The 26111-nt window shown below is 42.9% G+C and overlaps 1 protein-coding gene across 2 annotated transcripts in view; it reads right to left on the bottom strand.

Annotated features, from left to right (window-relative positions):
• The window catches only part of ARHGAP35 (Rho GTPase activating protein 35), a 113544-nt gene that overhangs the window by 59677 nt on the left and 27756 nt on the right, over positions 1-26111 (bottom strand). For both annotated transcript variants that reach the window (XM_045845061.1, XM_045845062.1), the window contains exon 2: positions 7840-11716. In XM_045845061.1, coding sequence (XP_045701017.1) covers positions 7840-11523 — 3684 coding nt within the window. In that variant the 5' untranslated portion in view covers positions 11524-11716. The remainder of the gene's footprint in view (positions 1-7839; positions 11717-26111) is intronic.

The following is a 26111-nucleotide window of genomic DNA, read 5'->3' as shown; positions in this document are numbered from 1 at the left end:
AAGACCGAGGCACTATGGCAACTATTTCAAATAGCTATAGGACTATCTCACGGAAAAGAACACAGATTATTGTGTATAATTCAAAGGTTGATTTTGGGAGAGATAAGAGGAAGACATAGAAAGAGAGATGTAAATGTAAAGAGAACTTTAAAAGCAAAACAACTCATATGTTTAAAAATGAAGGGACTGCTGTGTAAGCAAAGAAGAGGCTGCAACCTATCTGCCGTACTCATTGTCAAGGAGATTCTGCTATCAGAAGGAAGACTTTTAAGTTAGAGGACTGCTCAGAGCCCTCTCACCTTGAAGTATCTGAGATCTAGTTCAGCACTTCAACTCACAAATAAGGAAACAGAGTAAGCTTTAGCAACAGTATCAACTCCCCTTACTGAGTGACACAGATTCTCTCTCTCTCTCTCTTCCCTTCTCTCTTGACCTCTCTCATTTAAATAGTCTGGTTTGCAGAATGTCAAATACCCCTTTGAAATAACTAGAGGCTCTGCAGGGTACAGGATTCTTGCACAACTCATTCTAAACTTCCCTAGCTAAGAAACCAGACTTTGTGGTGCATGTGGAGAGCGGGGCCAGACTGCTGACAGAACAAGCACCACATCAGGTATCTGAGGAGTTACTGGGCAAACGTCAGATGGAAATGCTGTTCTTCTGAGTGGGCTGCCAGATGTCTCAATCTCCGGTCAGATATTTGTCACTCATTAGGAGTCACTGGAGCCCTCTCAGCAGTGGGTTCTTGGAGAGGAGAAAGTAACACCACCCTAACATCCATCTTCTTTGGGGGGCACTCACTTAACAGGCTGAACTGAAAAAAAAAAAAAAAAAAAATCTAGCCAGAGGAAACCAAGCCCTGAGAACAGTAAACACGTGTGTCTCCAAGTTTAGAGTTGGACTCAGTGAAAACCGGAAAAGAACAGTGATTGATGAGGAGTTGGTCGTGTGCAGGATACTGTGCTAGGTGCTCTACACAATTAATTGAAACCTCAAAACCAGCCTTCAAGGTAAGGGTTATCAGCCTCATTTCAAAGATGAAAAAAGAGGCCCAGAGAGATCCACACTCAGCACTGACAGAGCCAGGAAGCAGAGGCCAGCGATCAGTGAATGCCAAAGTCCCGAGGGTCTTTCCCTTGCATGAACTATCTCCCTGATGAAATGTCACTGACACAAACAAAGGACTGGGTCAGCTTGAGTCATCCTCACCTTGTCTTTTTGGATAAATATTTTTGAATGAGTAACAGTCCATTGTTCTTTACTTCAGTTTCCTTAAGAACACTGCACCTGATTCTTAAGCCCTGATACTAACAGGTAGCAAAGGAAACAAATGAACCACTGGTGTACAGCAGTGGACTGAAGAGACATGTGGACTGCATTGTGCCTCTGGCCTCTTGGCTTTTCCTAAATGAGGAAAGAGCATTAAAGGGAAAGTCCCAGGTTTGCCAGACTGGGAAGATGTCTGTTGCCTGCCTATGGGACGGATGGTAAGCCCACTCCACACCTGCTCCATGTCCATGGGGCAAGAAAGAGATCAGAATGCCAGCCAAGGAGTAACAGACAGCCTGGAGAAGGGTCCCTTCTGTCCAACTATACAAACTATACAAACTAGCCCAGTGACTGGGTTCCAGAGCATGACATGCAGTAAGCACTTAATACATTTCCTAAACAAAACCAGGTCTCAATAATGCACAGGGCCAATGTTTCTTGATATTTTTTCACGTTTAGATGAGGACTTTCTCTGTGTGCACAGAGGTTTTTTTCTTCTAACACTGTGCTGCTCTCACTGGGATATGAAGAGGTGAGGCTCAGAAGGTCTTGTGCATACAAATAGTACTGTATCACAGATAATCAATTCCCTGTGGGCACCAAGCAGGGACAGTCATTTATGTATACACATGGCCACTCTCCTACTGGGCTAAGTTCCTAGGGGGCAAGAATCTTGGTCTTTTTAAATGAATTATAGCCAAGGTCACACAGCAAACTAGCAGTAGAGCTAATACTCGAACCAAAGTCATCTCTCGCCCTCAATGAACTTACAATTTAATTGGTAAGAGAAGACTTATATCCACAGTAAACAGAGCTGATCCAGGCATCAGAGGAGTGAGTACCAACTGAGCCACAAAGAAGAGTCTCCCTCGGAGCCAATGGAGAGGTCAGTCAGCCTTCCTGGATACAGAATATTCTGTCTTCTGTGGGGACAGCAGCTACAGCTATGTAGTGATGCCACACCGTCAACTTCAAATACTCTCTCCTGGAGTCCATGAATAATGCCCTTATAAGTGTCAAATGACTTACCCAGATTTTAGGTTCAGAAAGTATGGTCTCTGGAGTCATACCACCTAGCACATCCTTTCAAATGGTTGGTAACATATCTAATAAAGGAAATAAAAAACAGAATCCAGGCTGTTGGATTCTCCTTTTTATATTTTTTCCTTTAAAGGAGGAATGACACATACAGAATATAGACTGGAATGGGGACAGTGTCCTCTGAATGGTGACAACTCTGCCTTTCCAGAGTGAAACTGATACAAGCAAAGCCCTAAAAGGTTACACTCGTGGTCACATGGTCTGCCACGTTGCATGGTGGCACACCCTGGACTAACTGTAGCTGGTCTGACAGAAAAACCAAAACATTCCATCAACTACGTTACTGCAGGCTTCCCCCCAAGGCACTTTCTTGCACTCCATATTCAACATCACGGCTTTCTGATTGGCAGTGATTCCCTCACATTTCCAACAGAGCTTCAAAAAGACCTTTCCAATTAGGCTACTCGCTCATGCCCCAAATGTATTCTTGGTTAACTGGTGCTCCTCCTTCTGGCTTTGAAAAAGTTGAAGCCCAAGTTTAAGAGAAAACCTGAGGGTGTTTGTTCTTAGTGGCAAAGTCTATTATGAAAGTGCAGATGCTTAGACTTGTTCCCTTCAAGCTGGCAGTCGGTACTCTGACCTGGTCACTCACCCTCTCAGGGAACCTTTATTTAGGGAATAGTGAGGAAGTGGCATGAAGTCTCAGCCTTCCTAGCATCCCTAATCCTCTCGCATGATGGGGGGAAAAAAGAAAGAAAGGCAGGTTGTCCCCTCAGGGGCCTCGAATAAACTAATACCACAGCTCTTTGCTCTATAAAGGCATAGCATCTAGCAAATCTGGGTCAATCCCTCTTGCCGTTCAGACTGAATGGCCAATGTTTACAGGGGGTGAACAGGGGCAGTGGCGGGGGGGCGCTGTCCACTGGTTTCAGGAAAGTTTTTACAAACGTCCTTCCTGACTCAATACTCACTGAATGTGGACTTACCAGTGTTATACATCAGTTTTTACCTGCTTGCCTCCTCTCCACCACTGGAGAAACTGTATTCAGAAGGCCTTTCTCTATGAAGTAGAGGTGACTCCTGACTTGAGCTGAAATACTCTGGGTCCTTACAAAGACATTTCAGTATCACTAGATGTTGGAGGAGAACAAGGTGGCTTAGTTAAGATCAGAGCAATTCCTTGTTCTTTGAAAACAGATTTGGGTTGCCATTGTAGTATATATATTACAATAAAAAATATATATATATATTTTTAAAGAGCCGGTGTGCTGTAAGCTAGAGCAGATAGTTAAAGATAGTCTATTTTTGTCACAAAAATACACTACAGCAGTGCTTTGGGCTTAAAATAAATTGAGAAACAAATGATACCAGTTGAAAACAATTTCTCAAAGTCCCAGTCGCTATTTCAGTGTCTCCATGTCTTGTCTGTCCTCTACTCAGCTAGACTCTGGAACTAGAAACAAACAGTACCATGTTGTTCTTAGGAGGCAGTGTGGGGAAATGGATTTTTGTCAGATGGTAATCAAAGTCCTTTGTCCAAGAGGAAGAAATTGACTGGACTCACTGAGTGGTCCAAATATATGCCTGGCTACAGAATATTCCCATCTTTCTTGTAGACCAGAGTCTAAAAACCCAGTGGAAGTGCAAGTCTGTGGACATGGCTTCAAAATCTCAGCTCCTCCACTTAGTAACTACACTAACTTGGGCAGGGCATTTAATCTCTCTAAGACTGTTTTGTCATCTCTAAAACACAAAACTCTAAAAACCACTTCATTAAGACTCATGAGAGAGAGGGATGAAAAACTGACATGAAAAGCCTGGTACTGTACCCAGTATGCAGTAGGTAGGTACTCGGTAAAGGTAGCAAAATACAAAATGTGCACATGATATGCATACCCCTGGCTCTGCCTCCCTTTCTGCAGTAGCCAAGCTAGGTTTCTTTAAACTCTTTGAACACGCCATGTTTTTGCAGCTCCGACTTCCATACTACTTTCTCGAAAGCTCCTCCCATGAAACCTCTATCTTCACTGACTTTGTCCGCCCCACCCTGTAAGCCCCAGCTTTACATACCATTTCTTTGGAGAGCTTTCCCAGATATCCTAGCTGAGGTTAAGCGCCTTGCTACACAACTCCACAGCATTCTGGTAACATTCAGAATGAACCTAAGTACATGTTCAACATCTGTCGTCCCTGTGACTTGAAGCAGATGAACACAAATGCTCACTAAATGCCTATGCATCGAATTGTTTCCTTCCTAAAAGAATGAATGAGCGCTGGAGCAAAAGTATTGCTCTTAAAAGATAAAATTCATATAGGAATCAGAAAATCCAAGGTATTTATTTGGCCTCACATCTCATTAAGTAGAACTAGTCTTTTGGAAGCACATACTGAGTCTTTCCTGAGCAGGTTACAAAGAGATCATATTTCATACCATTCAGCTTGTCTGTCAAAACGCAACATCCTTCCCTGGGGAGAAAGCAGCCCAATTCCCCAGCTGGTTTTTATTCACACTAGAAACTTTTAACTCCCGTTCTAGGCCTCACAAAATGAGAGCTGTGTCCACACAAAGCCACAACAACCAGCCAATTCACTGAATGCAATGAAATAAGCCAATTCACTCGGGGGGAACGGGACACACAAACTGTCAAACTGGCTACTTGCTGCCTTATAGACCAAACAATGCATGATTGAATCGGTTTGCTTTTCAATAGGTTGTCTTGTCATGTGGTAGCTCCAGTGAGTGAAAGATTTTCTTTATCATTGTGTGTGTGTGTGTGTTTTTTTTTTTTACACAAAAATAAGAGCACATAAGATAGAAGGGTAAATAACCAATAATGGCTTCTCTTTAATCCGTGGTCAAACACACTAAATTCAGCAATTCGAGCTTGCCCAAAAGGCACATTTTGTGGAACAAGGCACCCCAGCCGGTTTTTGGCTTTAAAATAAGACCCTGCCGGTCCTGATCCCCTCTTTGCAAACGCATGGCACTGGGAGACAGAGACCATGTGCAACAACAACTCTTTACAGACAAAGCATCTATTCATGGACCCCACTGCAGTGCAATCGTAGATTTTCAATTTCATTCAGCTGAGTGCGGAAGGCTCCCACTATGAGGCTGGGTTGCTAAATGGTTCAGCTGGGAAAAGGACCCAGAATGAGAGTCAGCTCTACAGTCTGCACTTTCATTAGCAGAAATGAAAGCGAGTCCCTCACTCCAAGTCCAATTTTACAGTAAAGAGCTAATCTAGCAAATGAGCCAAGAGGCCGAGCAATTTCTCTTTCTCCACATCACTCTGGTACCAGGAGCGTAGTTTTTTTGTTGTTGGGACGGTTGCTCGGGTGAGTGCTGAAAAAGCAGCTAAGTAACACATGGGGTTAAAATTTGCACAGAAGGTCAGGATAATGTTGGTCCCCCAAGCCCACAGCTACACCAGATCAGTTTTCTCCTTTCTTTGAATACAACATGAATTTTTTCATCTTCTAGCCTTTCAATACCTCTTTCTCCAAGGTCTAGTTAAATAATGTCGTAACTAATGCTTAGCCAGCATGCAGTACGCGCAGTGTTCTCTGTATATAATCTCATTCCATTCCCCATGACCCCATGAGGAAGGTACTGCTCTGTTCTCTCCTTTTGCAGCAGGGATGTGGAGAGGTGAATCATGTGCCCAAAGTCCTAGTGAGGAAGTGGAGGACTTGGCATTTGGCCTCCCCCGCCCCCCATCCCCAGAGCTGGGCTCCTAATCACACACTACACTACCTTAACCACCCCCAACAGGGGATTTCCCCTCTGCCCCAACACAGCACCCCCTGGGCAGACCACCTATTTTCACAGTCTGCGTAGGTCTTGCTGCCTCAACTGGATGTATAGGTCTGGGCAAGAAGGATCCGTGCCATCTCCCCCAGTGTTGTCTGGCATGTAGGAAGCACTAGGTGTGCTTTCCATTACTAACTGGCTCACCCCTCACTTCAAATAAATACTTATTGCTTTGTCATGCCAATAAAAATCAAAGGCCAAATCCCCCACGTAGGGGCTGGCATGACATTCTCTGGCCCGTGGTATCTTGCTTTTCCAGTAAAACAAGTGTCAGTCTGTGTTAATGGCAGCAATTTTAATTGGAGGTTTGCTCCAACCAGGAAGAGAATCAAAGCTTTGCTTATCTCTGCATTAAGATGACAAAGCAACTATACTCATTTCAAAGCACCATTTTCCAAGGCAGGAAAAGACAATTTCACCTTTTACTCACTCTTTCCAAAGGATACTCCTAAACTGACTTCTGGCACGCTATTGCTCTTGGGCCAGAGGTATCATTTTTATTTGACTCGAAGAGGTGTGGCCCACATAACTAAGATAGACGGAGAGGCAACCACTTCTTGCATGCTGAGCCAGCAACCTTGAGTAGCAAAGTTCTTAGGTAAAAAGTGCTCGTTACCAGCATGAATGCAGCCATCTCTGAGGCTCACCATACCCAGCTGTTTTCTGCTGAGCCTAAACTGTGTGGGCTCTTGAAAGCACAGCTTGTTTGGGAATGTGTTTTGAAAGCATTATTTTCAACAGGTATTAAAAACGTAGAAGTCACAAAAACAGTTCTAATTCATAGCGTGTATTATTATGCCACCATCCTAATTCCCAGGTGTGCAAACAGTCCCCTAAATTAGAAGACTGTCAGCATCTCGATAAGCTGTCCTGGCACACGGGGAGTGGAGGAGGAAGGGAAGACAAAACATTCAGAATGTCTGGATCCCAGTGTCATTACACAAGAGAGCTTTAAGGAAATACTGGGAGGCAGGTCAGGCTTTTTCTGGCTTCATGCTTTCAATGGGTCTGTCCACTCCTAACCTTTGGAGAACAAAATACTGAAGGCAGATGAAGGAATCCAAGTGGAAAAACCAAACCGAGGGGAAACCAGACAGGAAAAGAATGCCTATGATATTTATTAACACTCAGTTCAGAGTGAGAGGGGAACAGAACACACAATGACACTGCCCTGCCCCTTCCAGGCACGGCACATGTGGGGCAGGTTTAGAACTTGCAGTGGTAAGGTTCCTATTTTTCATTTATGTACTTGAAGACCTTCTACTCATTTGCGTGTGCTAATAAAATAATTATCAATTTTTCCTAAGAAATGCAGCAACTTTATGGAGAAGAGGAACAAGTGAGAGACTGAGGCACACAATTTCGGATTCTGGTGTTTCAGTGAAGGAAGAGCAAGCACATCGTCACTGACTTGGCTACTGATCAGGACACTGGCAAATTCAACACTGTCTGCTCATTTTTGTAATTAATTAATTATCATTTTGAACAAAGACAACTTGGACTGTCTATCTAAGGTCTTACCACTGATAGCTGCCAATAGTAGCTACCAGAAACCCTGCTTACTTTTTTATGATAAGTCAAAGAGTACACACCCACACAGTAGATTTTTAATATTTACCAGAATAAGTTGTCCTTGAAATCATCATCATCAATCAACTCTCACTGAGACACTCTGCAAGCCACTCCTATGACTCATTTCTAAACTGGCCTCTTACCTTAGTGTTTCTTCTTAGACTGCGAAGAATATTCCTCCTCCTTGGGTCTTCGTCTGTTTCATACGGAATGACAGCATTGTCCCCTTTATAACCTTGGGATGCTTGGTCCTCCTCTTTCTTCCGGATGGGCCCCAGCTCATCATCGCTCCCCACACTGAAGCTGGTTCGGTAACTAGCAAACCTCCCCAGCCGGCTGCATCTCGTCCTGTATAGCACTGGCTTGCTCACAATGGATACTTTTCGGCCTCGCTCTAGAGAGCTGGTGTCCATTTCACTGTCAGAACCATTCCCGCTGCCGTTAGACTGGGCTTTGTTGATATTCCGAATGGTGATGATCTTGCCTTGGGTGCTGTCATGGGGCACTGAGTATATGTTTTCTTCTTCATTCCTTGGCTTGACCACAGCATCCATGGGTTCAGCATAATCAGAAGGATCGAACCCATCCGGAGGTAACCAGGTGCTAGAAGACACAGACTTCCTCTGTCCATCTCTATGGCCTTGGTCTAAGTAAGACAGATCCCCCTTTGTAATTTCAAAATGGACAGGAGGCTTTGGTTTGACTGGTGGAGGTACTTTGTTGTTCAGTTTACTCTCAAAGTTGCCCATGATGAAAGACAGCCCATCATTTACCTCCAGTTCCATAGAGAGCTTAGAATGGTCTTTGGACAGGGAGGGCAGTGATGTGTCTTCTCGAAACAGGCCATAAGAAGGGGGCTCAATATCCTCTTCCGAATCCTGCAGGTTTGAGTTGCAGAGCGGAGAGCCCGCCCGGGGGGAGTTAAACACCTCCTCTGTGGTGCTGCAGGCCTCGGCAACATTATCGTACATATGAGTAGCCTCGATTATGTTCTTTTTCTCCACCACATCTTTAAAAAACGGGTGGAAGAGCTCAAGTTTATGCTGGGGTTGGCTACAGGGGATGCTTGTGAATCTGCCATCAATTTCTTGAGCAATCTCCTCCCCCTCAGTCAGCTGTTCCCGACTTAAGTCATTGTCCAAGACATCTATAGCGCCGTCAGTGAGTGCAACCAGCTGAATGGGGATAATATCCTGCACTTCACAAAGAAAGGCACGTAACATAGCCAAGGAGGCCTTACGTTTGGCTGAATAAAAAACAATGTACCCATGGACCAACCGGCTTTTTCTGATGCTAAACGAGGAATGGTATGAAAGAATAGACAGTTCAATGCGCTTCTTGTGTAGTCCGATTGGTAGTTCAAGTAAAACAGAGCTGTTGCTCCCACAATGGGAAGATTTGCAGGTTTGGGACTGAAGGACAGGAAAGAGTATGTCGTCTGCACTGAAAGGATCTCCACACATCAGACACATAACAATTCTCAGGTCAACATCAGCCAGATCTTTGATGCTGGCAGTAGAGCTGACCAGGTTCAAGTTACGCTTAGAGTCCAGGAGTCCTTTCAAAACTTGACTGATTTGCTTTTCGTTAATGTTGCGTCCATAACCGATGCCAGCAGAAGCAGGGTCCAGAAAGACACACTGAAGTTTGCTAGCAATCTGCTGACCTTGTTGGATTAAGCTATGCAGGGTCTCTCCACTGGTGTCTCCTCTTTTGTTAACCAAAATTAACGTCAGGGGTAGATGAACTAGGTGATTATCTCGCCTGCCAAGTGTGGACTCCCTACTCTTCTCTATGCTCTCCACTACATAGGACAGAGACTCCTTTGAATTATAGAGGCAGAGACATCCATGGGGCTGAAAGGTTGGTGTCTGAAAAGAGTTTACTGGAAGCCTGACATTCCCTTCTATTGGCCTCAGGGAAAGCTCATACATTTTACCATCTATCACATACTTGTCATCATTTGTACAAAGAGCTCGAATCTCATTGGCCAACTCTCGGGCAAGACCATCTTTGCCCAAGATAACCAAGTTAATTCTATCAATGTTGGGGTCAGAGAGCGAATTTTTCTGATTCCGGTCAGAAGGCCGGATAAACCGAGAACTAATTAAGTGCTCAATCTTAGCATCCACACAAGCGGGGCAGCTAGGGCACGTTTCCTTTGTTGGGTGGTACACAAAATGAATGTGCTTCAGAATAAGGGCATCGCGCTCAGCTTGGAGCTTCTGTAATGCTTTAAATCGCTGTTCTTCTCCCAGAACATCCTGAATAACCCCCATCTTCTCCTTGCTGGGCTTTGCATCCAGCTCCAGCTCATAGAACAATTCTGAATACTCCAGAAGCAGCTCCTGAAACTCTTCCTTGGCTCTGTCTATAATCTGCTTTTGGTGTTTGCCATAGATATCCATATATACAGATTCTTCCAGCCACTGGTAGAAATCTTCATTCATGATGAAACTACGGGCCTCTTCCCAGGGCTTCCCGGGAGTTATGAAAGGCGAGGTCTCCAAGTTTTCTTTAAATGCTCTTCTCATCTCAGCTCTTTTCCTCTCATTCCGTAGTTTCTCTAAGTGGGCCTCATACAGCTGCTCTGCAGGAACTGTATCCATTAAATCAAAGGGAATCCGCTCGTTCTCCATGTTGTCAATGTGGCTGGTGGCATCCCACGGGGTCTCCTCAAGCACAACAAACCACTTCAAGAATTCTGCCTTGGTCTCCAAGAGTTTTTTGGCTTTTATGCAGCTTAGGTGGTCTATTTCGTCTAGATTAGGTATAAGAGCTTCAAAAGCTAACGGCAGGGCTGCCAGGTACAACTTCCTTCTGCGTTCAATATGCTCGTGCTTGAGGCGGTGGATGTGCTGGAGAAATAGCTTCCTGGCTTTCTGAGTCCCTTCCAGGTAGACGTAGTCCTGGTACTCAGGGGAGGCCTGCATCTTTCGGCTGACACTTAGCCAGTTCTCGTTGTGATTTTTCACAATGCGACTCACTAGCCACTCATATTTGTCTTTTGCTGTAGCTATCTGCTGACTCTGCTGCTTGAGAGCTTCAAAGTAAGGAATGATTTTCGTCTTTCCCCGACTTTTATCAATGAGTTGCACTAAGGTGCTGAAAGCCAAGTCCACATTTACGTTGGATCTTGCTGAGGTCTCCACGACCTGGAGGTTCTTTTTGCTTAAGGCAAAAGTATGTGCATCTCTAATGTACCGCTCAACACCCTCATCGCACTTAGTCAGGACCACCACTATGGGTTTTTTTGTTTTTGCAAGCTGATTGTAGAGATTGGAGACAAACTTGAGCTGGTCATCAAAGTTCCTATTCATGCCCCTGCTAACGTCAATACCAAGAAGAAAACCATCAATTAGCAGCTTTCCATCTGGCATTTGTTTCTGCTCAAAGTCCTGCTCCAGCCCCAGCTGGTCAGTGCAAAAGTACATGAGTTTCTCAGCCGACGCCAGCTTGGTCGCGGCAGCTCTCTTGATATAGGGCTGCAGGGCCGTGCTTCGATGAGGTTGAAATGTTTGATCATCAATGAATTCAGTCTGCTCCACGATGTGCATCTTACATTCCATGCAATCCTCCAGGGATCGGCTAACTTCTCCCCAGTAGAGAAAATGGTCATTATTGACCACTCGCCCACCAAAGTCACTGGTGCTGAGGACAGAGGTATGGTCCAAGTGGAATTCATCAGCACTTGGGCGCACAAAGCGGTTGCACAGACAAGACTTCCCAATGCCACACTGGCCCTTCTCCTTCTCCGTCCCAGACAATCCCACCACACTGATGTTGTAGGTGGGAATGCGGACATCTTGCTTTCTTGCCATCATCATTGTCGACACATCCTGCCACAATCAACCACTTCCGAGATCAGATTAGTGTTTTCCAGTGGACCTGACAGCTTCCCAACATTATCAGTGGGGGCCGGCTGCCCACACGGCCAAAGTGTCAGGTCCCATAGTGTTTGTATACCAGTACGAGGTCAGTTTTTGTCACTTTTCATCACCAAATAGCCAACATTTCTTCCTAGATGGGGGAAAAACAGAAAACCCATCAGCATCATCATTTTGGAACCCAATTATAATCAACGAACTATAGCAAAAATTGATGTTCTTATTCAACAAATACTTATAGTAAACAGTGAATGTGCCAGGCCTAATGCTGGGTGAAGATGTAGGAGTGATGAGTAAGACTGATATGGATGGACCCTCAGAGAGGGACAATGTCATCTAACAGAGGAAGACACATAAGTAAGCAGGTGTGCTACATGCTAAAACAGGAATTTGAGGGCGGAAAAACAGCTGATCCCAGGGCTAGGGCAGGATTGGTACAAGATAAGCCTGGAACATGTTGCTGTGCAAGAAAGGAAGTGCTCGCAAAAATGATAGGGCCTCGCAAAGATGCAGGAGCAAATCAAAGGAGCTTCCTAAGGTCGCATCTGGGATAAGCTGGACACCAAAACAATTAAGTACAGTAACAGATCATGACCCGCTGCAAAAAAAAATAGAAACTTTCAGGTCATACTACTGGATCAGACAAGAATCATCACTTGATGTTAATTAGGGGGGAAATTTTGAGGAGGCGCAGGGTATTTGCACAGAATTGAGGTGTCCTCTGAAAGACTATTTATTAGATGCAAAGGGAAGAATTTTTAAAAACCCACTTATTTTACGGTGGAGAAAGTGTGCAACACTTTGGGTAATAAAAATTATCATCAACAAAGAGGGCTAGAAGGACATCAGAGACCTCCAGATGTGATCCCCCAAGAGGATAATCACTCTGCAGTATGATGGCCTAGAATCCATTAGCACATTCAAATCACAAGGAGACATAAGAAAACACAAAATGAGCAAAACTGTTTAAGAAATGGGGGGCACTCTATACTTTTCAAAAGACATCAATGTCATCATTGACAGAGAATGGCTATGCAAACATTACAGATTAAGGGAGGCTACGGAAACACCCTTACTGAATGCAATCACCTGACCCTAAGCTGAATTTGGCTCCAGAAGGAGGGGAGGGGGAGTGCCAGAGAGGACATTATTAGATCAATGAACAACACTGGACCATAACAAAATGTCAGGTAAGAGTAGTTTATCAATGTAAATGTATGAGGTTGGTAACTATCACGTGAGAGAACAGCTCCACTCTTAGGAAACACACTCTGAAGTATTTGGAGAAAAAAGGCCATAATGTACTTGAGGGTCCAGGAAAAAACATTAGGTATATAGAGAGAGAAAGAATGCAAGTAAAACATTAACAATAGGTGAATTTGGGCAAAGTGTGTATTTCTTTGTGCTATTTTAATTTTTGCAACTTTCTACAAGCCTGTGGTTATTTCCAAATGAAGTTGTTTTTTTAAGGGTGTGAACATGGAGTGGCTTCCCTGACAAAAACATAAGCTCTGTGAGGACAAGGTGCGCCCCTGCCTTGCTCACCTCTGCACCCTCAGCCTGTGACACAGTGCTTGACACAGACATTCACTGAGAGAGGGACTGCGTGAACAACCAGCAGAGCGTACTACAGAGTCCCCAAGCCCACCCTTTCAGATTTAGGAAAGCCTTTCTGAAAGAAAAGCTTTCCATCTCAGGTAGACCCGAAGCAGAAGAAAGGAAATGTGCAAAGACTCCGCCCTCCCCAGAAAAAAAAGGGGGAACAAAGTGTGAAACAAAGTGTGTGGGGGGAGGACGTGGGGGAGATGCCTTAGCAAGTGAGCAAGGGCCAGGTTAAGCCACTTAACAAAGGGTTTGGATATTTCCCCTGAAGGTTGCGGAAGCACAGCAGTGGCTGGAAAGTGGCATTACACAGGATGTAGTCTGAATAGATGAAGTAATGCGATGTTATGATGTCTTACAAAGTTTTTAACAACTTTCCAGCCGAAGTAAGTCAAATGTGTAGTCTTTGGCTGTCCCTACAGAAATGGTCTTCTGGCTACTATTGTGTTGTGTTTTTTTTTGTTTTTTTTTGTTTTTTTTTAAGGGGAGAATCATTGACATGAGAGAAAAACATCGACTGGTTGCCTTCTGTATGTGCCCCGACTGTGGACTGAACCCACAACCCAGGCATGTGCCCAGACCAGGAATTGAACCGGCAACCCTTCAGTCTGTGGGATGATACCCAAACAATTGAACCACAACAGCGGTGGCCTCGCTACTACTGTTTATACTACACTGCGGTCTACTTAGATGTGCAAATATGACTTTGTAATTGCTGAACCTGCAGCCAAATGAAGAGTTTCCTGAGATCTCCCAAAGAGGAAAATTTAAAATAAACAAACAGAACAATTTTCTTTTGAATCTCATTTATGAAGGAACCCAGTATATCCGTAACTTTAATACGTTTGTGTGGCCTAGTTCATAAGAAACATCCCAAGAAGCCAGACCACCACATGTTATTCTGACAGAGACAGGGGGGCAATGAATGGGGGAGCACAGTTGTCCCCTATGATAACTTCATAGGCCTTTCCCAAACAACCGTATCTTCCTTTGATAACCCAGAAAGCCAAACCCTCTGTGGAAACAAAATGTGGCTAGACGTGGTATGTAAAAATTATGTGATCATTTGCAAACGGGAAAGCTCAGCAACTGCTGAGCAATCGCCTCCTGATAGCCTAGTGGTGTTCTCCTGAAGAAGGCAAGTTCCAGACTCTGGCAGAAGCAAGGGGCATCCTTGGGAGAGGCCCAGCAAACCTTCCCCTCCCCAAACCCCCTAGGGGACTGCTTACCTAAGTAAAATGATAAGATGCTTATCAATACCTAAATAAAGCATGTTTACATACACCCTCTGGAACACCTGAAAAGGAAAGCTGTGAACAAAGTGTAGGTGCTTTTGTGCACCGCTTTGTACTGTGCAGATACAATTTTGTTTCTGTCCATGAGGAGATGGAGTTTAACAGAGCCTCGGACTGGAATGTTGATAAAGGTTTCAGGAAGTCAAGGGTGCTACTCCCGTAACAGGGCCCTGCCCTATCAGTTCTTCATCCCTGGGTCTGGCAGGACTCAAGGCCACCCACTTGACCATTCTTGAAATGCAACTTGGTGACATGGGTCCTACTTCAGGTGACTGCTGCATGCACCTGGCAAATCAGTCCACTTGTTCTCTGTAAGGTGGGCCAAATCATCTCCCTTCACAGAAATCTCAGGAAAGCATACCCCAACCTGTTCATAAAACTCAAGAAATAAAGATATTGGCTCAATTTTGAACTAAACTAAAATGTATTTATTATCCATTCAACACCTAGTTATATTTTTAAATGGCATGTACTCTGTGTAGTCCATTAAAGTCAAGTCTCAGTTATCTGAAGGAAGCTAAAGAAAGCAACATTTTTCACTCAAGAACACAGCAACTATTTTAAACCCAGAATGCTAACTGACTTTTAAAAGCTACAAAAAAGAAAAAAGAAAAAAAAAGCTGGCATGGGAGTGGTTAATTTTTGGACACCTGGTAACTTTCTACTTGTTAGAAACCTAATAGGTTTCCTGGTATAAGTATGCTCTTCTTACAAATCCGTCTTTGATGTCTGGATAATGCAGTTTTACTAGTTCCTCAATTGGACTGAATTACACAGTAAACAAAGCCCGTATAAATCTAAAAACGTCTCAAACACTTGGTTTAAAGGAAATAACCTTAAGTGCTTGGTCACAAACACATTCAACTTTTCTAAGAGGTGAATAAAAAAATTAGCTGAGTCACTGAATTTAATGATCTGAAGACCACAAAGAAAGAGAAAGCAGAAGACAAAGCATGTCCAAGACTTCACAATATCTTTAAATCGGATGGGAACTGGTATTCTTAGTGGGCAACTAAACTTCTCAAACAGCAAAATATACATTCTAATAATCTGCCAATACTAATCCTTTTAAAACCAAAGAGTTATAGCAGAGGGGAGGAAGTATTCTTTAAAACAGTAACTCCTTTTATCTTTGGGCTTTACAGAGCTACTTGTACTAAAAAAAGAAAAACACATAACTTAACATTCAGTTAGTTTTATGCCATAAGTCAACTACTTGAGAAAGGAAAATAATTCAGGAGTATTTTCAATTCTTTATCACAAATATGTCACAAAAACACAATGTGAATATATAAGAGCTTTTTTAGAACCTGTCACCAGAGTCCCAGAGTTGTTTATTTACTGTGTCTAACCAAGACACCAGCTCCCAAAAGGGCACCTCAGCTGGAGGGCGGGAGGAGGATGTTCTCTTTTTTAACACCTCGACAGAACACCCAGGGCAAGCAGTGGTAATGTTCCCAGGACAGTGTGTATATCACAGGGCACAGAAATGCCACTGAGATCCACATTACTATGGCTGCTAAAGTGCCTACTGCCAGCAATTCTGTCAGTGTTTTCCCCTCCCACCCACAACCTCATGCCCTACCCCAGAGGAAACGTGTTGTGCACTGTGTGATCTGGGATGCTTCGTGATACACACACAGATTCACCACCATTGCCCACAACCAAAACCAGCATCTCTCTCTACGAGAGCAGTCAAGAAATTCTGAAAACACGTTTATTTCCAAATAACCACATACAGAACACTAACAAACTAATAATACTATAATATTATATACTAAGGAAATAATTTCATAGGGGGCAGCTAGCAAAGGAAGAAAACACTTGTTACCATAATTTTTCTTAATCCCAACAGGGCAAAAAAGAATGGAACTATATGCACTGTAACTAAAAAAAACCCCAGCATTTTCTAAACCTCATGCTTCTCGGCACAAATTTTTGAAATGAGGTTTCAAAGCTATGAATTACCATCAGCAGCTGGTTAAAATGTTTGCATTAAGTAGGTACATGATAAGATTCATAGCTAGAGAGAGAAGAGCAAAAGGAAGCGCTCTAACTAGGAAACATTTTCCCTGTAAGAGAAACTCCTTAAGGAGAATTTTCTAGAGGAATTTACTTTCCAAATGAGCCAGGAAGGATGGAATATAAAAACTCAAGTAAGAGAACATTACTCTATGGTCTGCTGAACTGCTGAATTTAAACAAAATATTCTCTAAAGTCCCAATGTATCCATTTTCATATCAATAAACATTAAAGGACATTTTCTTAAGATTTTGGGTTGTTTTTCATTCTAAAATGTTAGACATATTAGAGATGAAAAGTTGGAAGTGGAGTCCAAGGTCCTTATTCACCCAATTCATTCATCTGTGAAATTCAAAAGAATATATAAAAATATTTAAGTTAGGGATATGCACAAATGACGAGTCAGCGTATTTAGCTGTAAAGAGGAATTATCATCTTCATGAGACTGACTGATAGAGTCTTCATCTCCTGTGTGACTTCTGTTGGAATGTGAAGCAACACCCTTAATTCTGCTCATCTCTTCACCGCATGGGAAGGATGACGTCCAACTCAACAAGCACGACCACAGAGCCTTTCCTACCGAACGGAAGAGAACAGATGGTCCCAGGTACAGAGCAGCTGGTTCTCTCCTTCCTTCATGGGCCTCTAGGAGTTACGCATTTTTGTATTACTCCAGTCTCTAATTTTTAGAACTGAGAACTGAGCTGTCCACCGACCAAATCAAATACAAATTTACAGAGATAGATGTGTGATGAAACAAAGAACGGGGCACTGATGGGAATCTTGTAATTTACTTGAGATGCAATGCTTTTACTTAAAAATAACTAAATCACAAGACAATAAATGGCACAGACCATTTCCTGGGGTCTAGAGAAAGGAAGAGATTAAGCTCTGGGGTGGTTGGGGAAGCAGCAGAGCTGAAGTAGAATTTGAATTGGTACATGAGAGACTGGCAGGGCTTGGGGAGATAGCCCAAGCCTAAAAACATGAAAGGGCATGAAAATGGTAACCAAGAGGGAAAAGCACCAGACGTGTTTGGGGACAGACTGGCTAGAACAGAGTTTTCATGCACGGGATGTAAAAGATAAGAAGGGCAGCCGAGACTCAGACAATGAACAGACCATACTTTACCTCTGAGAATCTAATATGAAAATAATCTTTTATCCCACCAATATTATGTACTGTAGTAACACTTCTACCTCAACTTTTCACCCAACAAATCAACAGTCTATAAGAAGAGGATCATTTACATAAAAGAAAACTCTATTTGAATATGGCAATTAAATTCTACCTTTCAGTCCAATGCAAATTAAAATAACAACATGAGGAGGGGGGCAGAAAACCATGGATTTACAAAGAAAGCAAAGAGTAAATGATATCTACCCAGAATAGTCCTGGCGGCTGCTCCCGCCAGTACAGGCTACACACACCTACTCCTATGCAGTGTAGGAGGGAGGATTTCCTAATGGCCACGGAATCTCACACTATCCCTAGGGCTCAGAGTACAGGAAATCTTTGAAATGGGTCATCTGGATCTTTGGAAAGACTGATTTAAGTGTTTAACCATCTGGTCTTGAAACACGGAATCTCACGCAACAGATGGGCTATTCTTGGACACTGGGCATGTGTGTGCGTTCAGCTCATTGTACCTTCTGCTAACTCAATGGACAGCACTCTCCAGAGAGCCCGATGAGACATACACAAAGGCTCAAGAACAATTTTCAAGAACTGATAACTCAGATGTTTGCTTTGAAAATAACCTGGCCTTCAGTTAGTTTTTTAAAGAGCAGCTAGGAAAGGGTCTCTGACATGCCATTTATAATTTTTGCAAATGTCCTTTCCTGCGCCTCTCAATTCATCCCACCCTCGCCCCTACCCCAAGCCTTGGCAAAATCACCTCTGAATTCCAGCGTAGAAAAACAGAACTCCACTATTTTACCACCTAGCCAGCCCCCACAGAATAAAGCAAGCAGCCCACTTTTCACCCTAACACAGTTCTCATGCTCTGAGGTGTATAGAAGTCTACAAGCCTGTCCCAAAGAAACAGAATTTCTAAGCCAAGTTATTCACAGGATGAAATCAAATTCCCCTGATGAATGAAGGGGGTTGCTTTCAGCAAAAGCACTTCCTTGAACTTTATCCTCAGAAGCTTTCTACCAGGTAGCTCTGGAGTTCTAATCAAGCTATCTGATCAAAGCAACTAGAAACAAAGGCAAAATGAAAGGCTGAGAACTCTTTTTCCTTGATGCAGTGCAATTTCTCTGGGTTACCTATATTAAGAAAAACATGATTTCTGATAAGCTGTAAAAATATTCCACACCAAAGATAATGCAAAACCAAGGCGAATTTGAAACTGAAGGCACTACAATAAGCCTCGGTATCACAGGCTCGCTATCATTAACACTGTGAGCTGAGATTCTTACCAAACCAAGATACAAAAACATAGCTGAGTCTTACCTTTGAATTTCCTGGTATTCAGACAAATTTTATATTGACTTTTGAAACGGTAAAGAACACTTAGAAAATTATTTCAGCTGTTATTTCTGAGCACTTATGATCTACTCAGTTTTTTTAACCTCTCAGTAGAAAAGAAGTTCTTTTTGAAAGAATGTTCTCCATAATCATTTCTCTGAATATGCAAGTGGAAGCACTGTCCAGCCAAATGTGCTTTGCAAACACAGGACAGTGCTGAAGAAACAGGCATTTCTGTCACAATTGGGAAAAATAGGTCAGCTTATTTTCAAGTCCAACAGTAAGCCTTACTATTCTATTCCCTGATGGCATTCTAAGATGACATGAGAATTTCAGCCCATTATTTCTAATTATTCCTCACTATTCATTTGCATTATTCTATAAATTGCCAGTTCTAAAACAGGCTACTGCAAGTAATAAAAGTTATGCCACATGGATGAATTTTAAAGGAATGGTTTTCTTTTATTTAATGTACCTGAACTGACAATAAGAATAATGGTCATACAGAAACAGAACAAACAGAGCCAACTTTAAGTCCATCAAATTGAGTAGGAACAACTTGGGCCCACAGATTAAAGAACTGATTCAGGACTCACACCGGCCAAATCAATGCTCCAATTCCTTCTTCCCATTTTCTGGCCTTCACATGTACTTATATACTTGTCTTGTTTTGAATGAAATTAAAAACAGGTCTGATAGAGGTAAAAAATTAATAGTTACAAGATAGAACATGGAAAGGGGCCCAGAATCAGCACCAAATTTTGTCCTAGGCTCAATTGATCATATGTGAAAATCTGCTAAATCGAGGTGTTTATGACTACCTTCTTCTAGAGGAGATGAATATATGAGGTAATGTTTGAAACAAACTAGATTCGATTGTCTGAATTAAAAGATGATACATGTAGGCACTATTAACAAATTTATTATGAGAAATATTATTTCTTAACCAAAGATTTATCACCTCAATATTTTAAAAGCCTATTTCAAGTTCCTACTATGAGGCTAGGAAAGGACATATGATAGATAAAGGACATGAGTGGAGCTTCCCTTCTGTTTCTTGACTTGGGTTGGTTACACGGGTATTCACCTTTTAAGTGTTCCTACTACACATGCCTAACAGACTTTTCTCTACAGTTTTTTTTTTTTAAAGGATACAATTCAGAGAAATGAAGGAACACAAGTTCACACAGCTGGCAGGCAGAGCAAGGATTTGAACATGGCCCTGTCTCAACCACTACGGACTGCCCACAGCAATCCACTCTTCCCCTTCCACACTGGGCCTCTTGGCCTGGGGTCTTACCGAACAGGTGACTCTAACCCTCACTGGAACAAGTGCGAAGAAATACTGAAAAGCGGTGCCCTGGAAGGCCCTGGATCTAACTGACAGTTCTTTGGGACTAAGGCATCAGACTTTCCAGCCTTAAAATAGAGCAACTCAATTTGATCTGTTTTATATGCTAGGCTCCCACATAAAACAACAACAACAAAAATTTATTAAAGATCTGTAGTTTTTTTTAAAGATTTTATTTATTTATTTTTAGAGAGGGAAGGGAGGGAGCTAGAGAGAGAGAAATATCAATGTGCGGTTGCTAAGGGTTATGGCCTGCAACCCAGGCATGTACCCTGGCTGGAAATCGAACCTGGGACACTTTGGTTCCCAGTCCGCGCTCAATCCACTGAGCTATGCCAGCCAGGGCTAAGATCTGTAGTTTTAAACAGCTCAAAAATTTCATGGTTCCAAAAGCCATTTAGTAAGATATTTGGTGATCTGATTCCCAAGATTCTGCCAAGTGACAAGAGTCCAAAAAAAAAAGCCTCCTGATCTGTTCCAGACTCGTCTCTCATTCAGGAAATTTGCGCAGATCAGTGACCACTGAGACAGAAAGGAAAAAGACTCAGCTAGTGAGAGATGGAGCCCGCTCCAGAACCCAGGTCTCCTGACACCATCCCCAGCCTTTCTGTTCCACCCCTCGTCCCCCAGTTCCCATCTTCCCACTCAACCATGCTGTCCTGGCCAGCAAGTTGGAACAGAGAGCAGAAGGCTTGTACAGCGTACAGCAAGAGAGGTTGGGGGAAAATCTGTGGAGGGCCCTGTCACATTGAGGAGAGTCTGGACTTCATCCTCTGAGCAACTCCCTGGATACTAGGCAAGAATGGCATGGTCAGGTCTGGGTTGAAAAGGGGACTTCTGAAAGTAACCCGTGCACTCTCATCCTCTCTCCCTATTTCTGCCTGCTATTTTATCCTCGCCTACTAGGTAAATGTTTCCCATTCAAAGGCCACTTCCAACCTCATCATAATAAGCACTATGAGAAACAACTGCTTATGACGGAAACGCTGACACAGTGGTGGTGTAAGATGCCCCTTTGAAAAACCTTGTCAGGGCCCCATCTTTGTAATTTAGCAGTGGCACAGGAAACGCCTAAGAGCCAGATTCTTTCTGACTGTGCTCAAGGCCATAATTTCCTTCCCATACTTAAACCATGACCCTGTGTCACTGTCAAGGGAGCCCGCCAAGAGGAAAGGGCAGATAAATAAGCAAAATCTGGAGAAAATGAGCCAATTAGAAAAAAATTCCTAAGATTCTTCTTGGAATTAACAGCTAAAAGAACTTCTAGGTGAGCTGATCTGCTGCCCTTTGAAGGCAGAGCTGGGGAGAGCTGGCAGCCAGCTCCTTCAGGTAACAAATGTGAAACTGAAGGGAAAGGAAGTCAATCACAGAAGCTGCTGTCAGACCTGGGCTCTAACTGGGCCTCTCTCCCACCCCACCCCCAGCCAGGCGGAGATGGTAAGCTTACTCAAGATCCTGGAATCAAAATGACTGGAAAGGGGACAAAAAAGAGAGACATTCAGCCAGTACCATTTATTACATCTATAATCTACACCATATGTATACTTTCATGAGCTTCTGCTATATGTTCTATATAATACCTATCTACCACCCACTACACTTCAAGATAAATTTCAAACTCTACAAGTAACATGTCCTGCTAGGGAGCCCAGAAATAACTAAGAAAACACTTGTGATCATATAAGGAATTTAGAACAAATGGCATTTTCTATAAAATGCTAGCTTGATGCTTTTCCCTTAGATAACAGACCAGAATAGAAACCAGTTCCTTCTTTCTTATCAACCACCCCTTCTTGACAGTTCTTGGTCAATAATTTTCATGAAGATCAGAGTCAGCCTCTTATCACTACTTCAGCCTTCAGACTTCGAAGGAAAACGGGTCTGGCCTCCTCTTCTATGACAGCTATCCTGTCTACTAAAGCAACAATCCCCAAACGCTTTGGCACCGGTTTTGTGGAAGACAATTTTTCTAAGGCCACAGACCAGTACCGGTCCCCGGCCCAGGGGTTGGAGAACCCTATACTAGAGGAAATCATCCTGACCTCACGTATTTGGCTGCTATTCAGAAAAACCATGTCTCTGAGTTCAGATTATTAAAAATATACTTGTATTAGGATAGAACACATCTTTCTCAGTTACATACATACAGAATGCCTGCACTGCTTCATCCCAACATAAACCCACTAAGTATTTCCCTCGATGACCTCTCCTCCCACTCCCCCTGGTCACACATAGTTTTAGGAACTTATTACAGCTACTCAAAAAGTCTTAAAATCAATGTACAATAAATAGCTGCTGACTTCTAACTCACACTAGAAAGAACTGAATAGAAATGTAGACCACGACTATCAAACTTTTTCATCAGAATGACTTTGTCCACCCACAAGATCGACTATGTTAAAATCTTCAATGAAAACTTTCCTAATATGTCTAATGTGACCACTAGTCTGCAGAAGACGAGTTTGGTGAACAGAGGTTATTCGACCCAGCTGCTTTACCTCTGCGTACACCTTCCCACCTCCTCAAACCACTCACCTGTGCCTGCACCCATCTGTTATTTCAACTTTTTGCTCAGAAGACCTGCTGTGTAAAGGGGCCTACCGGTCTCAGTTTTGCTGCCCCTGACAGGACAATCTCTCTGGGTACACTCACAGGCACAGGTGTCAGCACCTGTGTTTACACAAAATAAACATACCATGTTTATATGAAATTGGAATCAAACACACCACCCCTTCAGTCTTCTTCATTTAGGACACCCTGGGTTACACACAGGATGAAAAGATGATACACACTCTTCTGAGTGAGCCCCTTCCGCCCAGTGAAAAACCATATATGACAAAAAAAACTGTTGTTGTTGTTTTATTTTTATTTTTTGGAGGGCAGGGGTTGTAATAACTTGGCAGTCCTTGGATTTATATATTCTTCCAGTCTTATTTAAAACATAAGAGTGGGCCATTTCAAAGATGGCAATTAAAATTTGTGCCCCATGGTTTGTCAGGTTTCATAATCACATGAGTTCAAAAAGCTTAAGCTACTGCCCTGGCTGGTGTGGCTCAGTGGATTGAGTGCCAGCCTGTGAACCAAAGGGTCACCAGTTCGATTCCCAGTCAGAGCACATGTCTGGGCTTCGGGCCAAGTCCCCAGTAGGGGGTGCACAAGAGGCAACCACACATTGATGTTTCTCTCCTTCTCTCCCTCCCTCCCCTCTCTCTAAAAATAAAGAAAGCCTTAAAAAAAAAAAAAAGATCTTAGGCTACTGAACTCCATTTTCCAGACTGACCATTTCACAGAAAGCTCAGCTCAACCAGTTGAATCATGAGAGCTAAAAAGCTTAGGCAGGAGCAATCAAAAGGCAACTGAGCTTAAAAGCTGTATGTCCACATTCCACACTATGAAGGCTGCATGGCATGGCCAGCACTGGATGTGTTTGATAACAGCCATCTCACATCCCTTCTCCATTCCCCCTCTAAAACCTGTATTCCTACAGGGGCAACCCTCACTCTATAATCAAACACAGTAAGGCCAGTGTTGTCTGGAGTTACAGACTTTTATATGTGCTTGTTTCTAATTAAAGGCCATTCAATTTTAAGAACTTAATAAAAAAGGCCATAAACCTGTATCATTCCACAAGAATGCCAAGAATGCTAAGTACCCAACTAATAGTCTTCCAAAGTGACCTTTATTAAGGCTGCCTCTACTACTTTGCCAACTAACATGTCAGGAGGAGGAGGAACCATTCCCACCTATCACAGGACACTCAATTCCACTGTCAAATGTAAAGGCCAGTGAAAAGGCCTTCTTCAAGTAACCAAAGCAACTCAAATTCTGACAGTGAAAAGTACTAGTACAAACAGTCTCAAAAGTGGCAAAATCAAAGTTTAAAAAGCCACTTACACCGCCAGCAAATGATTCAGAAGAAGTCTGAGAAAGGTAATATTAACATTTTAGTGGTAGAACACCTGGAGAGCAGCCAAGAGGTCTGGACTTTCTCCCTAACTAGGTCATTAAATCTTGCAGGAGGCAGGGAGGCACACACAGATACAAACTGGTTACATGGCATCTCACGGCCAAGCTATCCTGACAGATTTCACTTGTCAGTAGCAGCACTAAACAATGACGTTCTTCAAGGAGACAGGTAGGTCTCTTGGGGCTAACGATAACCTAAGCACATGCAATTATAACTAGACTGATAACAATCAATTCCTGCCCTTGGTATGGATGCTCGAATTCAACGGCTAAGAAAGCGAGCCCGTCTGCTGCCAGGGAAGCTAGGTCACGGGGACCCCAACAGCCTCTCGTGTTCCCTCCCATGTCTACTCTTGCTCTCTGCAATCCATACTCTGTAGAGCAGCAAATTAGCATTTGAAAATACAGATCCGATCTTGTCAGTCACCTGCTTACAACCCCTCAGAGCTTCCCTCTGTCCTTCCACCAAAACCCCAAATTCTTTCAGCCCTATGTAATCTCATCTCCACCATTCTTTTTCTCACTAGACTAGCCACTGTGGCCTTCCTTCAGTTCTCTGGATCCCCCCATTCACTTTATTCTCACTGAACAAGAAACTACTGAGTTTTTGTAAATTCCTACTATGGTGCCAGGCACTGCACAAAGCAAGCACAATGAACAAAGAGACAAAGATCCTGGCCCTCAGAGAGCTCACATTCTAGCAAGGGGCAACAACGAAAAAGAAGTGAGGGAGTCGATAATGTGGAAATTGCGGAGGAGAGCCTTAGGCAGGAGGAAAAGCAGCTGGCAAAGGCTCTAAACCAAGTAATGTTTTTTTCTTTAATGTGTTTCTTGTTTCATTGTTAATTCCATCCAACCTCAGCACCAAACATGGCTCGATAATTACCTGCTAAATGGGATAAGTAAATTCGTGTCTACAGAAAAAACTAAAAAGGTGTTCTTGAGTAATTCAAGTGTCGCCTGAAGTTACCAAGGCCCCTGCAGAGGTTACACAGGTTTTAGATTTACCAATACAGTTTATGATCAAAGTGACTTTGGTGCCACTTCAAGAGAGAGACTCACAATATCATGAGTCTTAGTCACAAAGGCATCAGCTTAGAAAGAGGCAAAAAGCATGAAAAGCAGAGAACCTTCAAAGAACATAAAGTATCATATTTTGCCGTGTATAATGTACACCCACATTTTGGCCCATTCTCTCAGGAAAAAAAGTATTTTGTTTTAATTTTTTAAATTATTTATATATAGAAACAAAACTAATTACCATATTCCAGGGTATTATTTTGCACACAGATATTGTTATCGCTTTCTAGAGTGCTACTGCTTACACTTTTAAGGCATAAGCATAAATAAAATTAAAAACATTTATATAGATACAGAATTAGTACTACCCTTGTATAATGCACATCCTTATTTTTGCCGCAAAAAAGTATGATCTATACATGGCGAAATTCGTAATCATTCCATTCAATTGATGTAGAAAAGTGTATTTATTCCAATAGCTTGCCCCAACCCATTGACAGCTCTATCAGTGAAAAGTCTGCCTTGGCCCTGACCAGGTGGCGCAGTTGGTTGGAGTGTTGCCCCCGTACACCAAAAGGTTGCAGGTTCAATCCTTGGTTGGGGTATGTTCAGGAAGCAACCTCTTATGTTCCTCTCCTATGTCAATGTGTCTCTGTAGCTCTCTCTCTCTCTCATGTCATTGAACATATCCTCAGGTGAGGATTAAAATTAAAAAACAAAACAAAAAAACCCTACTTTGGATGGAGTATTCCTCTCCAACTCCACTGCCACAGCCTTAGTTGTGCCCTTTTCATCCCAAA

This window comes from Phyllostomus hastatus, unplaced genomic scaffold, assembly GCF_019186645.2.
Source record: "Phyllostomus hastatus isolate PE091 unplaced genomic scaffold, TTU_PhHast_1.1 phas_contig_468, whole genome shotgun sequence".
Classification (NCBI taxonomy): Eukaryota; Metazoa; Chordata; class Mammalia; order Chiroptera; family Phyllostomidae; genus Phyllostomus; species Phyllostomus hastatus.
The sequence above is the reverse complement of the archived record's forward strand: the minus strand, read 5'-3'. Positions and strand labels throughout refer to the sequence as shown.